A 16,011-nucleotide genomic window follows, 5' to 3' on the forward strand; every position below is an offset into this window, starting at 1 on the left:
TTTGTTTTTACAGACAACTTTCTGAACACCGTTATTTGTCTTGTTTTGTACCAGGATCTTCTCGCAATAACTTACCATTTACCTGCTCAGAAACCATGATCAAAGGATACAAAGGCTATCACTAAAAAGTATAATCACAATTCATTTATGGCGGCGGGGGGGGGGGGAAGAATTGTTCCTACATGAGTAGTTTCAGTAGTTACAGTGAAAGTCTTCAGGTAGCTGCCAATGACACTGAAGCGTCTTTTCTTTCATTGACATCATTGATCTTACCTAGTAAAGCTTTCTTGTGATAAAAGATTAGACTGATGAATGTGTAATTTTGTATTAGTGGTTTGAAGAGAGGAAATGTGTGTGTGATGCTTGCAGATAATGAAGATCGGTATTAAATGTAAATTGATTTGAAATTTTTATTAGTGTAGTTTCAGCTTTTGCTTGTTGTATTCCAGCTCATATTATGTGCTTAGCTCAGATTGACTGAGATTTGCTGTTTGCTTAAAAGGCTCTAAGAAAGATATTTTTGAGTATTGAGCATGTCAATCTGGGCTAGACCCTTGTTAAGTGAAGCTGCTGTGCTAGCATTCAAGCTCAATATTTTGATTTTATAAGCAAAGAGCAAAGGATTGCAGTGGAGTTTTATGTATTCGGGTATATACTTTAAAAAATTTTTCTAAGCATGTGTGTGCCCATTTCTTATATAACATACTTGATAACAAACTGACATAAATGGCGCTGTCTTACTAATCCAAGTAATGTGTGTGACTGGTCCTGTTTTGTCTCTACTGTTGTCTGGAGATCATGTATTAATGCTGCATATAAAATGAGAGATCATCTTAAAGAAAACTATTGAAGTTACAATATACTTTTTTTTCCCTTGTACGCTAAGAATAACCTAAAGTGAATCATTCTGATTTTCAAAATCAGGTTTGAAGGTACTAGGTTTATTTTTTCTTTCTTTTTTTTTTTTCCCCCATATCTCCTCTTCAGCCACCACATAGTAGGAGATTGCCTACCAATCTCCATCTTTTTTGTTTTAGCTAGTTTTGTCTGCAAAATATTTGAAAACTGTATGGGTTTCACAAGGTATTTTATTGCCCATTGGTTGATCAAAAACTCTAATAAACTTTATAAATTTTAAACAAAAGTGTTTTTAAGCTAAATGACTGAAAATAAATTCAGTCTTATCCCAGTGTAATTATGTAGAGTTGATCTTTCTAGAATCAGGAAAAATTAGGAAGTATTCAATGATTTCTTTGCACTCTTCCTACAAATGAAATGTGTTTAAAGAAAGAAAACAGAGGTAAGGATGCTCTTTCCAAGCTCATTCCACAAATCTGACCCTAAATTGAGTCACCTTAAAATTTAAATTGTGTCAGTACTCCTGCTTCTCTGGGGCCTTGTAGCACTTAGATATCACTTTGGAATGTGATCTGATACAAGTAAACTGCACAGTGCAAAGCTAGTTTCTTTTTGCAGATGAGGCTTGGAGTGTAATAATAAATACATTTACAATTAAAGCTGATTAAAAAACCAAAACAAAACAAAAAACAGTTTGGGGGAATTGTAATAAACTGTGATAATTCAATAATTATTATAAATTCATGTTACATGATGTTAAATTGAAAAATATGAGAACCAAATGTCAAATAACTTTATCCGATTAAATCTGATTATAGAACTATTTATTTTGTTAAAAAGGAGTAGAAGTCAAATGATATATGACTCATTCTGAAGATCTTTGTGTGTAACATGAACCAATAAAAAAGACAGCTGTATCAGAGCGTGCTGAAATTTCCATTTAATATAAGCTGTTGGAGATTTCTCAGTTGGAGATTTTGAATGTCTAAACAAATTAGCAGTCATCATTGCAGATTCATAGCAAGATAGCATAAAGTGACAGAGTTTTTTGGTAAGTAAAAGATTAGTGATGTTTTATGGCTAGCCTTAAGAGCTCTAGTACTTTGGCAAAGCTGTCGCTTATGTCTAGTTCATATCTCCCGTATACAAGATCTAAATTCTCTTTACATGACTAAGTATAAAATGAAGTTGTTATTCTCACTGGTGATCTAGGAGTGAGGGATTTTATGGCACTTTTCCGTGTGGTCCCTCTTCAGGTTCTTAGGAAACTTGTAAGATTATAAGGTTTCAAAACAGCAAAACTAGTTTTTAATCCACTGACATATTTAGAAAAGCACAAGGCTGCTGCATGTTTTCCATAGAATAATGGATGTTACCATTTATTAGATGTTACTATTTCCTCATGAAGTGAAACCGCAATCCTTACTATATCCAAGAGGGTAAAGGAAAAATCATACACCTCTACTTATTTAAGTAGATATAGTGTTATTCTATTCATTTATAGTCAGAGAAATAATCTTTTTCTCAGATTTGCTAAATACAGACAAATCCTGTTCAATTCAACTAGTGGTCAGGGCTCTTATTTCAGGAAGAGATAGTAGAGGGTGATCTCTGCATTGACCATTTGTAAGACAAGCTTAGGAAGATATGGATGACGACTTCCTCAAAATCTGAGATTTAATTAGATGTTCTGAATTTACTCACTGGATCATCACCTGCTGTGCTGAAAAATACCCTTATAAAAATTACTCCTCCAAACCGCAGTCCCCCCATTGTCAATGAACAGAGGGACCAATGAAATACTTAAAATGTCTAATTGTAGCTAGGAAGTTTATTTCCATGGTCAGCTGAGGGAGATAGACTGAAAGCAATGAGCAAAGGCAGATCGGCTGAACTGTTCCATGAAAGGATTTTGCTACGTTTAGCTTTCTCAACTGACTGTAAAGGAAGCTTATGAAGAATAGTTTCCTTTGACTAAAGTTAGCCTACATTAATAATGATGAACAGTTGTCTGGTGTTACTTTCTTAGGAATAGAGTTTCTTTTAAGATCCTGCTGCTTTCTACCGTATATACTATACTACTGCTTACTATATTACACTGTGTTCTTTCTTTAAGCTTTCATTTGATTTACAATTTTCTGTCAGGCTGGTTTTTCAACCAGTGGATTTACACTAGATTCACAATTTGTTCTTATTGCAGCTGTAAAATATGAGATTGAGAGAAGGTAGGCCAAATTTGTGCTTAGGAAATTTAGGTTTTGTTTTCCCTCTTGAGCTAGAAGGGAAACTTAAAAAAATCTTGGAGTTATGCCAAATGCAATTATTCTCAGATTTCGTTACAGAATTTAATTTCTTCCTGACATGCAATAGCAAACTACAGAGTGGCATTGCACTGCCAACATGAACAGAGAAGCTGATTACTTGGAAAGTAGGACTTGTAAAATTGACATTAGCATGAAAAACCTGAGCTGACTTTATCTGGCAAACCAAGCATACATCAATAATTATTTTAAAACATGTTTCCAGTTAACCCTCCAGTTATCTATTCTCTGTGTCCTTGTTATAAAGTAAGTTACAGATACTGAAAAATAAGTATGGGAAATGTGAACAAAAATGCGACATTAGTATTACTGGTACTTCCATGAGTCAACTGAAATCAAATGCAGAAAGCATGGAGGGATGTGTAAGAAAAGAAGGGGATTATGTGTACTCACTGTGTTTTACAGGCAAACAGCTGTTGTTTTGAAAATACCTAGATGGCTGCAATTATTGATGCAGCTTTTCCATAGCAGACCACTGAAAAATTTTAATTCTTAGGTGCAAATGATTTTCCTGATCAGTTCAGAGACACATGTTTGGGTTTTGTTTTTTCCCTTTTGCCATAAGAAAATCAAGATTTCTTTTCAAAAAGAAGGAGGGAAAAATCACCATCCAAATTATGTTGTCTTTGTCACTGAGCTAGTATAATAGTGTTACAGTGTTTACATTATTAACTGTCAGTAAAAAAAGATACCAAGCAATATAATTTTCTGCTTTGTTTTAGGTTTCTCAAAGGCCGCAGATAGAAATAGAGGTTTCATATGTAATCAAAAAGCTATTAATTCAAAATATTTGGTGCTTGCTAATTCCATTTATTAAGGACCCAGTAAGATAATGTTTTTCTGTCTGAGGATAACGTAACTAAGAATTCACATGTCCAGTTCTCATGTCCTTGTTCCTGTATTTTTTTCTGTCCTGGTTTCGGCTGGGTTGGAGTTAATTTTCTTCGTAGCAGCTGGTATAGTGCTGTGGTTTGGATTTAGGATGAGAATACTGTTGATAACACACTGATGATGTGGTTGTTGCTAGGCAATGGTTACACTAAGTCAAGGACTTTTCAGCTTCTCATACTGCCCTGCCAACGAGAAGGCTGGGGGTGCACAAGAAGCTGGGAGGGGACATGGCCAGGACAGCTGACTCAAACTGACCAAAGGGATATTGCATACCATATGATGTCATACTTTGTATATAACTTGGGGGAGGCTGGCCAGGGGTTTAGACCACGACTCGGGAACTCGGGTGGGCATCAGTGGTCTGCAAGTGGTCAGCAATTGCGCTGTGCATCACTGGTTTTGTAAATTCTTTTATCATTATTATTATTAATATTTTTTTCTTCTTTTTCTGTCATATTAAACTGTCTTTATCTTAACCCATGAGGTTTACACTTTTTCCCTGTTTATCTCCCCCATCCCACTTTGTGGGGGAGTAAGCAGAGAGTTGTGTAGTTGTTTTAGCTGCCTGCCAGGTGAAGCCATGCCATTTTCTTATTATCCTTGTTATCTCTTTTATTTTTCTTTTTCCTCCCCCCCCCCCCCCCCCCCCCCCAAGCGTGGAGTGTTGGATTTAAGAGTAATATTTTGAAGGTTTTTAAAAGTTGAAAATTTTTAAGGCCATAAGAAGATTGTATCAATTGTTTCTTCTGACCTACATAAAACAGGCCCCATAAAATCTGGTCAGAAAGTTATCACCCAGGCCTGAAAAATTACTGGAGTAAAAAAAAAAAAAGTAATAAAAAAATCCCAAACAACAAAACCAACCAACCAAAAAACCCCACATAAAAAACCAGAAAGAAAGTACTTCCCTTTTTTTTTTGAGTTCAGGAGGAACCCTTTGGATCACGGATCACTCAGAATGTGGAAGACCCAGGTACCAAGCCCTAGACTGAATTATGTACATTCATGATTTAACTATGCTAAACCCATATGCTGCTTAGGACTCTAAGCACTAGATCAAAAGCTATTTTGTAGGGAGTTAGGCCTTCTTTTCTAGAACAATAATGTTTTCTTCTATTAAAAAAAAAAAAAAGAGTCTTCTGTCAATTTTGGGCATAATGGTTTCAGATCACCTAGATCTAGACTGCATTTCTAATTTAGTTTTCTGAACTTCTTCAATTCTCTGAACTGAATTCTCAGCAATGTGTTGCAAGTGAAATTTGAGCAGGGAACAGTGCGGATGCAATGAGTGAAAAGGAAAATAAAGGCATAATATTTTTCATTTTGGGGGAGATGTGGAAGTTTGTAATCTCTGGATGAGAGAATACTCAAGATTTGGAGTACAGAAAGTTGTTATACAAGGAAAAAAAAAGTTATTTAAGAGACCAATATATTGACAATAAATTATCTGTGGTTTAAAAAAGCCCCACAAACCAAACCAAAAAAAATCCTAGTCTCTGTGATGATGAACAAATTCAAGCAATCTGTTTCATTATACATTCTCCTGTGGGGAGAGCTGGCAGCAGTCTTTCTAGAGCTGTTAAGAAGTGCAGGCAAATGATCATAGACTCTCTCATATGCAAAGCATTAGACATGAAAACAAGTTTTAAGACCAAAGGAAATAATTATTGACTTATAAACAAAAAATCACCTTTAGGTTTCTGTTGTATTAACACTAAGACAACTAAGCAAAGATGCATTGTCAAATGAATGTTTTCTTTCCATATTCCTTTGTTCGTTATTCGTGACACATATCATGATTCTTAAATGTCAAGTCCTTCAACGGAACAAAGTTGCAGTGGAATCATTGTTAAAATAATTGTTCACTTCTATCTTTTTATGCATGACAAAAATAATTATAGTTTCTCAATTCAATTGTAGAATTACCATGCCATTTCTATTTGAACAGTAGTCTAACAAAGATTAAGCTTGTAGCGATGTTTTTAGGGTCATCAAATATTTTTTCAAAAGATAAAAAATCCCCTTTTCTACATGTATTGCTGTTGATGTTCGAAGGCTCTGGTTCAATGATGCTTGTGTGTGTCTGTATGGATGCAGGTTTTTTCAGTGACTTAGCTTGTGAGTTATTCTATAAAACACTAAATATATGTCAACGTTCAGTGTCAAAGAACTCTGTCCATACTTCACCATCCCTTTCCAAATACTGCTTACAACATTCTGTTCTCTTTATATATTGTTGCTTTAAGTAACACCCATTGAACTCATTATAACAATAAGCTAGAGAAATTTGTTTTGTAGTTGTAAAAAACCCAAACCAAATCAAACAACAAAACAAACAAAAAAACTAACAAACCCCCCATCCATAAAACCCAAACTCTGAGTGATGAAATGGCAATGTCATGTGGGCATCCTACTGAAATAATGATGTCTCTGAGTAAAATAGCTACAGGGATGTTTTAGCCATGGTTTCTATGAAAAAGAAGGGAGAATCCATAACACGGACATCCGTTTACTTAGAAAATAGCTGTCTTACCTAAAGGTATCATCATGCTACAGTGAATCAGTCAAAGGCCTGGAACAGGTAAGTGTGGATCAAAGCAATATCTAATAATTTAGCATCAGGAATGTTGAATTAAACTAGTCTTCAGACTGCATTGTAGCAGCTAAATGTTAATACGCTCTACTATGTCCTATTTTGTTCACAAATACCTTTGGCAGAGGTTAGGCAAAAAATTCTAGAAAGCAAATAATATTGGCTAGATAAAATGTAAGTACCTCTAGCGTGGCCCTTTTGAAGAGCTGTTCTTCATTCTTCCACTAATACTTTGAAGAGCAACACTTTGAAAACATGTGTTTAGCTGGTAAGGGGGAGAAAGCTAATTGAACTTACTACTTTGTATGCTTTAGAAATAGATAAAGATAAAAAAAATCCAACTAGGAAGATTGCTGGAGTTATTCAGGTGGGTTTTTTGAAAGGAAATCCAGTTGTATTGATTCACATAATCAAAGTTAAAAAGTAAGCATTAAAGTAAGCATTTTATTTTTGTAATGGTAACATATAATGGCATATTGAAGGCTTGGTAGAAATATTGTCTGTGTAACTGAAGTGCTAATAGAGAAAGCTATAGTTATCTTAAGAAAAGCAAGTTATTGACAGTCTTACCAGGTGGGTTAATTTTTAGGTGAGTTATTTTCTTCTCTTAATGAGCAACTAGCAGAATCATCTGAAGCACAGAGCTGTGCAATGTGAAATATAGTTGCCCAAACACCTTTGGATTAAGAAATACAGTGTTATATATTTTCTGAAGAAATATTTTGAGTATGTTTAAGGAAAGAAAAATGAAAAATTAAAAGTAAGTTCATCTATATTTAAATTTTCACATTTAAATTTCAGTCTACAAGAAGACTGAAGATGTTACAATGAAAAGTAGCTTGAGTGAAATATGAGCATAAAATCGCTGAGTTTATGTTCTCTGGGCAAGAAGAAAAAACTGTAAAGTAATGCAATGGGGACTGAAAAAACTGAATCTCAATAAATTGGGAAAGTAGTAGGTGAGATCATGGAAGAATGTAAGAATAGTCATAATGGACCAGCAGTATATCTAGCCCAGTATTTTGTCATTGATAACATTCAAAGGCTGGAATGTAAGAATAAGGCAGCACAAAGTAATATATTTTATATCAAACTTCTGTGCAGTTTACAGACTCCATGAGATATTAGAGCTGTGTTTTCTGCTTTTAAAAGTTTTTGATAGACTGTTCTGTGAATTTAAGGAATTTACAGAGAAGTTTACAAAGTTTGTGAAGAAATTAAAAACAAGTTGATTTCAGTAAGAGGTATATAAGAATTCTATAAATATAAAGGCACAAAGGAACCAAACTGTTTTCTGCTGGGATGTTGCCTTTTAGGACCAAACTGACAGCACAGAAGTTAAATGGGATTGGTTACCAAAACACTTTAATCACAGATACATGTGGTTTCATGAATTACGCAACTTCCCTGTTCCATGGGGGAAATGGTGCAGTCCAGGAGAGAGGCTGGAGTAGGGTGGGTGAGTGTGGCAGCTCATTACATTACAGTACATGACCTCCCTGTGGCTCAGTCCAGAAGTTGGGCAGGTCAGAATAGCAGGTCCATCTGGGTGATGTGCAGTCCTGAGGCTGGGGTGTGGGATCCCCCAAATGTCTCTTTGGTTCACTTCTCTTGAATGCCTTTATTTCTCATTGGAGTTGTCCCCTGCGTACCCATTGAGTCTCTTGCACGTCTCTCTATTCTCTCCATGTACTGGCTTTGCGTGGCCTGGTTTTGGGGGGGGCGGGGGGGGGGGGGGGCTGCAGGGGGGGGCTTCTGTGAAAGGCTGCTAGAAGCTTCCCCCCTGTCCAATAGAGCCAATGCTAGCCGGCTCCAAGATGGACCCACCCCTGGCCAAGGCCAAGCCCATCAGCCGTGGCGGTAGCACCTCTGGGATACCATGATTAAGAAGGGGGAAGAAGAAACTGAGCAGCACCAGCAGCAGTCAGAGGAGTGAGAATAGGTTAGAGGAACAGTCCTGCAGACACCCAGGTCAGTGAAGAAGGAGGTGGGGCCAAGTTTAACTAAGGAGCATAAGAGAAATGACATCTCTGAGTTTATGTAGAATTTTTCCTCCCCTTGATACATGGAGACAATCCTTTTGAGCTCCACAGACATTACAATAGTTCTGGGACAGTTGCAGAATGTATCTGTAAAGGCATAAGGCAATTTCAGCCAAAGAATTTCTTAAATTACATGTTCTTACTTAAACTCAAGATGGTGTATCTATCTGTAATACTTTTTATAACTGCAGCTTCAGTCTCTTTGCTGCAAGAATTGTGCTCCAGTGATCTCTGGCTATTATCCACATTTAAATTGGTGACCTTCGTTCAAATGGACTATGGAGTGCATCCCAGACTGGTACGATGGCACTAGTAGGAATATTTTGTGAAATAAGGAAAGAGGTGCTTCTAAAAGTGTTTTGGTTCAATGGTATGATGTATATTTAAACACTCCTTTAAATGCCTTTTTTTTCCCCTCTTTCATTAATAACAAATAAAGCATACATTAGGCAAAAAGGATAAGCTGAACCCAGGGAGAACTCTGTGCTAAATTTGAGGGAATGTTTTTAATCTCCTTTGACTATTGGACAGCCACCTTCACTGAACTATGATTTTTTTTTTTTTTAATTTTTTTTTTCCCCATGTCAGAGTCAGTTTCAGACAGGTTTGATCACAAAGGAGAATGTTTCAATGTCCAGAGCTCATATCATATTCTGTCACTGACAGGTAGAATAGAAGAATTTACTTTCAGAACTTTATACTGTTATTTGCAGATATAATGTTAGTAATCCAGGTTTCCTCCTACCCAGCTCCTGTGAAATTTTGAGCTTAAAGATGGAAAAGGAGACAAGAAAGATGCCCGAGTCTGATCTCTGAAAAGAGAAAGTACAGCAATGTGGCTGTATCACAGGAGATTTCACTAGTCTGACTAGTGTTTATAAAGTTCTCATGTCACTTGTATAGATGATCTTGGTTTTGTTGGGTTTTTTTAATGGTACATTTAGTCAGACTCTAAATTATGATTAACTTGAGTTCTAAAAATTGGCAATTCAGTCATGATTGAGCCAATACTACTGTGTTCTCTGTACAGGGTTCAACATTAACATGTCTTTTTCTCATATAATCATGTAAGTAGTTGATTAAAATTTAAGAATGTAGTGGCTGTTCACCTTGAACACTAGTAGTTCCTTTTGCTCCGTGTTGGGTTTGCGTGGCAAGGTTTTGGTAGCGGGGGGGCTACAGGGGTGGCTTCTGTGAGAAGCTGCTAGAAGCTTCCCCTGTGTCTGATAGAGCCAATGCCAGCCGGCTCTAAGACGGGCCCGCCGCTGGCCAAGGCCAAGCCAATCAGCGCCTCTGTGATAACATATTTAAGAAGTAGGAAAACACTTGGAGGGAGAGCTTTTGCAGCCGGAGAGAGGAGTGAGAAGATGTCAGAAACTCTGCAGACACCAAGGTCAGTGCAGATGGAGGGGGAGGAGGTGCTCCAGGTGCCAGAGCAGAGATCCCCCTGCAGCCCGTGGTGAAGACCATGGTGAAGCAGGCTGTCCCCCTGCAGCCCATGGAGGAAGGATGAGGGGGTGTAGCGATTCCACCTGCAGCCCGTGGAGGACCCCACGCCGGAGCAGGTGGAGGCACCTGAAGGAGGCTGTGACCCCATGGGAAGCCCACACTGGAGCAAGTTCCAGGCCGGACCGGTGGACCCGTGAAGAGGGGAGCCCATGCCAGGGCAGGTTTGCTGGCAGGACTTGTGACCCCATGGGGGACCCCATGCTGGAGCAGTTTGCTCCTGAAGGTCTGCACCCCATGAGAGGGACTCCGTGCTGGAGCAGGGGAACGATGAGAGGAGTCCTCCCCCTGAGGAGGAAGAAGCGGCAGAAACAACGTGTGATGAACTGACCGTAACCCCCACTCCCCGTCCCCCTGTGCCGCTGAGGGGGGGAAGGTTGAAGCCGGGAGTGAAGTTGAGCCCGGGAAGATGGGAGGGGTGGGGGGAGGTGTTTTAAGAGTTGATTTTATTTTGTCATTCCTCTACTCTGTTTTGCCTAGTAATAAATTAGATGAATTCCCTCTCTAAGTTTGGTCTGTTTTGCCCGTGACAACAATTAGTGAGTGATCTCTCCCTGTCCTTATCTCGACCTACGAGCATTTCGTTATGCCTTTTCTCCCCTGTTTAGTGAATGAGAGGAGTGAGAGAGCGGCTCTGGTGGGCACCTGGCCTCCAGCCAGGGTCAACCCACCACATGCTCTAACATCAGCAGACTTTGATTACTCCCTAGAGATGTATACAATTTAGTTGGAGTGGAAGAACACTTTTCCTCTAGTTTGAATGCGCTATCTTAGTCATGATGTTAACACACACTATGGAGGAGCCAGTGAAAGGAAATGCTTTACTGGACCTCATGCTTAAAAATAAGGAAGAACTGGTTGGGTATATAAAGGTAAGGGCAACCTTGGCTGCAGTGACTATGAGATGTAGAGTTGAGGAGCCTAAGAGGAGGCAGCAAGGCAAAAAGCAGGAGCACAACCCTGGACTTCAGGAGAGCAAACTTTGGCATGTTCAAGGATGTGCTTGGAGGAATCCCATAGGAGACCATGCTGGAAAGAAGAGGGGTCTAAGGGAGCTTGTTGATTTTCAGGGATCACTTTCTCTATGCTTATGAATAGTCTGTCACAATGAACAAGAAATCAAAGGCAGCCAGAGGCCTGTATTAATGAACAAGGAGCTCCTGACAGAACGTGTATAAAAAGGAAGAAAGATGAAAGCAAGGACAACTGACCCAGGAAAAACATAAATACATTATTTGAGCATGAAGGATTAGGAAAGCGAAAGCCCACCTGGAATTGAATCTGGTGAGGGACGTGGAGGACAGCAAGAAGGTCTTCTACAAAGGTTCAGGGCTATATCGGCAGCAAAAAGAAAACTAGGGAAAATACGGGCCTGCTACTGAGTTGGGCACAGGGCCTGGTCAAAACAGAAGTGGAAAAGGCTGATGTACTGGAAGTCTTTTTTGCTGTGGTCTTTACCAGTAACACTTGCCATCTGGAATACCAGATCCTTGAAAGCAGTTTACAAAAATAGTGCTTCTGTAATGAATCACTGAATTTGTAGATACTGTAGTTTGGCGATTATCCCTATTCTCATGAATCAGGCACCTGTTGGATGCTTTGGGCTCTATGTCTGAGCCTGTATGTGTGTGAATATTATGCTGCATATAATTATAATGCGTGTGTGTGTATTTTTTTATAGTACTGTATCCCATGGCTAATCATAAGGAGAGGATATTTTAAGTTATTTAGCAGTCTTAAAGGCTATTTTAGAGGCAGTTTATGTTGAGTATAAAATAGCTATAAGATGACCATGAATAAGTTTAGGATAAAAATGAAAAAAGAAAGCTGTATTGTATACATAAGAATACTGAGAAGCTTTGAAACAGCTTTTTAAATACACAAGAAAGGTAGCTGAGTTTGACAGACTATATTAACATTAGTCATGTGATTACAGAGCATGGGTTCCCTTCAGGAAGAGGGGCTGACCTACACACACCATAGGAGATCCAGCATACTTTTTCCTAGCGTGAAGCAGTGACAGTTTTGCATGTTCATCATAGTTTATACACTTTAATTTCTGAATGAAATATTTTAAAACAGAACTTATCTACTAGACCGAAAGACATTTTTCATAATTTTTTATTTCTATTTTATATTCTTTGCTCAGATAATTTAATCTCTGTTTTATGTAAATACACTGCATATATAACAATAAAAAGATCGCTAGGTGAGGCTGAAAAGAAACTAACTGTTAAGAGTCCTTGAAAAATTAAATCATGGAATATAATGTAGAAAAAACAACTCCTAGCAGGATTTGTACAAGCACTTCAGAATCTACGAGACATAGACTGGAAGAAGCTAAATTGGACTTATTGTAAACTTTAAATGATACTGTATTAACAGAAATTGAACTGAGAATTGAAATGAGGGTCAAATTTTGCACTCTAATCCAGTGGAATGTGTATGCCAATTAAAGATATATAAAATCATGAAGTTAAAAATAGTGACTCAAACTTGAAGAAAAATGAGGGTTGTGTTTTTTTTTTTCCTGTGTATCTGCTCAAAGGATGACCACATTTCCACAGGATGTCATTTACATTGTTAAATTGTGCAGAGATTTAGTTTTTCTATCTGATCAGATGCAATCTTAAATATGTTTTTTTCCTGTAAATAATTATCATAGCTAAATAAAACATATTACTTCTACAGAGTTGAAAATAAAATTTGTATTTCTTTTCACAGACAATATATATGTGGCAAGATCAAACTCTGCCATTCACAAATATAATATTTGGGTTTCAGATTACTGTTAGCTATTCTGGTTTAGTATTTGTGATGTTTGATATTTGCATCACAGCTTTGTTGCCAAGATGACGAGAATAATTACTGTAGAGATGCAGGCATGATTATGATAACCTTGTTTTTAATCTTTCCTGGTAGGATTTTGGAGATGATGGGTCCTTGTACATTACTAAGGTTACCACAACTCATATGGGAAATTACACCTGCTATGCTGATGGCTATGATAAGCTCTATCAAACTCATATTCTCCAAGTGAATGGTAAGGAAAAATGTTCTAATTACCAAGTCATAAGAGACTTGGGTTTGGATTTTGTTGAGAAGATCGGTTGTTGCTGTGTTACTTTTTTATATTGTGTTGCAGCTTAAAAGAAAAAGAGATAAAATTATTTTTCCTTATTGATCTCCTTTAAATAACCTTGCAAAACAATAAAGTATAATCATTTTAATTTATCACTTCCATATGAATAATAGTTATTAAGAGGAGTAAAAATAGTCCAGAGGAGTTGCTATGCACTGTGAACTGTTCACCAGTGAGGATGTTTAGCATGTTATCTGCAGACAACAATAACTGGTTTTATATATACATATACACACACGCACACAGATCAAGTATTTTTTAGTATTCATTTAGTAATTCTGGAGAACACACTTGGAAAAATAAGTGCATAGGTCTGTTGGGTTATGAATGTTGAATTTAACATAAGATTAAAAGAATGCACTTTTAGCAAAGTTTTGTAATTGATGTAGGCTTCCAAATTCACATTTACTATTTTGAAATCTAACCATGATTTTAGTAGAGTAACTCTAGGCATCTGGATTTGAAATCTTGATCTTTACAATTTCCTACATTTGTTCAAGTTCTAAGGACCACTTTACTGAACTCTGTACTTGGACAGGACTTAACTGCAATTGTTACTGGTGCCCTGAAGACAGGCCTTTCCCTTCTCTGGAACCATAATATCCTCTCCTAGCTCTTTTTCCTATATGTATTTTTTTTTTCTAAATTAGTTTAAGCAGTTGTTCTGTTCCACTGACAAAGGGTCCAAGGATCCCACTGTACTTTATCTGTTCATATTTTTCTTTGACTCTTAAGTGTACCTTTCCACATTAAACTGCCAGTATTTGTCATTCTATGTTGATATGTAATCCAGAATCATGTTTGAACTCAATCTTCTGCAAACTTTATATTAACAGGCTTTAACTTTCTCCTGAAGCATATCCCAGACCTAGTTTCTTGACTACTGCTGTTGCCATAATTCTTTTTGTTAATTGTTAGTCAGTTGCATAAACTCTTATTATAACTGACTTTTCTTGACATCTCTTATCCAAAAATGCTGAGATATTTTCTGATATTCATATCTTTCATTGATATTCACACCAAAGGAAGCTTCCAAGATTATTTTACTTGTCTCTAAATATGATTAATTCTTCTTTTAATGGATTTTTTTTTCACTTTCTGTTGTTAATATCCTTCACACTTTAACTGACTTTGATATTTAGTGCTTGTTTGCAGTTTTCTTAACATGTTGTCTCTGCCATTGAGTTTCTCCAGGAAACTGGCTTAGAATATCTATTTATCCATCTCTTTTTTTTCTCTTTTTTTTTTTTTCAATTTCTTAATTTCTTCCCCTCAACACTTTTTTCTCCTTGAGCTAATACATGACATCAACATCCTTTCCTTCTTCAAAGTTTTCTTCAGGAATTCTTTTCTGTCATTTAAAAAGTCAGGTAGCAAATACTGGCTAAACTAGTGAGAAGACTGAAGTGCAGTTTACTTGTATTTTAATTCCTGCAGACAGCAGAATTATTGGTGAGTTGGGCACATTAGAAGGTCCTTGACCAACTTTCTCCTCTTCTGTTTCATGTGTTGTGGTTTACCCTACTTTGTTAACAAAACTATATTCTTGTCAACACATTCCCTACCTATTCCAATGTGTTAATAATCCTAAAGAGGTGCGTTGCAACAGTTAAAATACTAGGATTTTTCATGTTTGGCTCAGTTCAGCACACAATGAGGCCAAAATCTACTTAATTTGAAGAAGGTTTTCTGCAAGACTAGAAAAACAAGAAACATAATTTGGGATAGGTGAAGGAGGACAACTGTAGATTTTTCTGGTGACGAAGTGGCTGTCAGGAAATTGTATCTTTCATCTGGAAACTACTGTAAATCTTTATGGTGCCAAAGGCAATCACTCTGTTATTGCTCTATATTCTTTGTATAAATTTAAAGTTGTCCAAACAAATTGACTAGTTCACCTCTCCTCTGTTCAGATAGCTGCTGTTCAACAAGCTGGCACTGGAATGGTACCTTCCAACACCATTTTGGATGTTGATTTTTTGAGAGCGAGGGAAAGGAGAAAGGAGTCCTTTGGAGCAATAGGTTCATTTGCTGTGTATGTTGTGGATAACTGGAGTTAAAACCATTGAGATTAAAGGTCAAATGAACAGCTCTTCCACAGTTTAGATCTGTATTTCTAAGCAGTAATCCTCCTAAGCCCAGGCATGATGGTCAGTTCTTGTAGCTATAACAACTAATTAATATAATGATACTTGCATTAACAGGAGAGTCAGACAAAAGGTTAATGAGATAATGAGGCTCCGTTGATCACAAATATCTAATGTGAAGGTTCAGTGAAAATACAATGTAATTAGATTTTAAGTTTTCTTCACTTCCATTTGTGTAAATCTATATTTTTTGAAAAAATATTTATATATTTAACATTGACTACTTTGCAAATATTATATGTATATATAATTTTGATTTATTTTTCTATTAAGATTAAAATCTTTAGGAAATTTTTTGAGTTTTGAATTACCTGGTACAGTACTAAAGAATAATGAGTTTCCTTTGGAGTCTTAATGATATAGATAATCAGCACTGTAAAAGACATGTTTTATGGTGAGACAATTCAGTTTAGTCTTATACAAATAATATGGTAAATTAAATATTGTAAGTAATATTATAATAAGTTGGCATTTATCCCTTTTTCATATAAATTATTAAAAAAAATCCAAA

The 16,011-nt window shown here is 36.8% G+C and overlaps 1 protein-coding gene across 2 annotated transcripts in view; it reads left to right on the forward strand.

Annotated features, from left to right (window-relative positions):
- Positions 1-16,011, forward strand: part of FSTL5 (follistatin like 5) — a 321,062-nt gene that overhangs the window by 233,147 nt on the left and 71,904 nt on the right. For both annotated transcript variants that reach the window (XM_054825507.1, XM_054825508.1), the window contains exon 8: positions 13,134-13,254. In XM_054825507.1, coding sequence (XP_054681482.1) covers positions 13,134-13,254 — 121 coding nt within the window. The remainder of the gene's footprint in view (positions 1-13,133; positions 13,255-16,011) is intronic.

Source organism: Grus americana, chromosome 4, assembly GCF_028858705.1.
Source record: "Grus americana isolate bGruAme1 chromosome 4, bGruAme1.mat, whole genome shotgun sequence".
NCBI lineage: Eukaryota > Metazoa > Chordata > Aves > Gruiformes > Gruidae > Grus > Grus americana.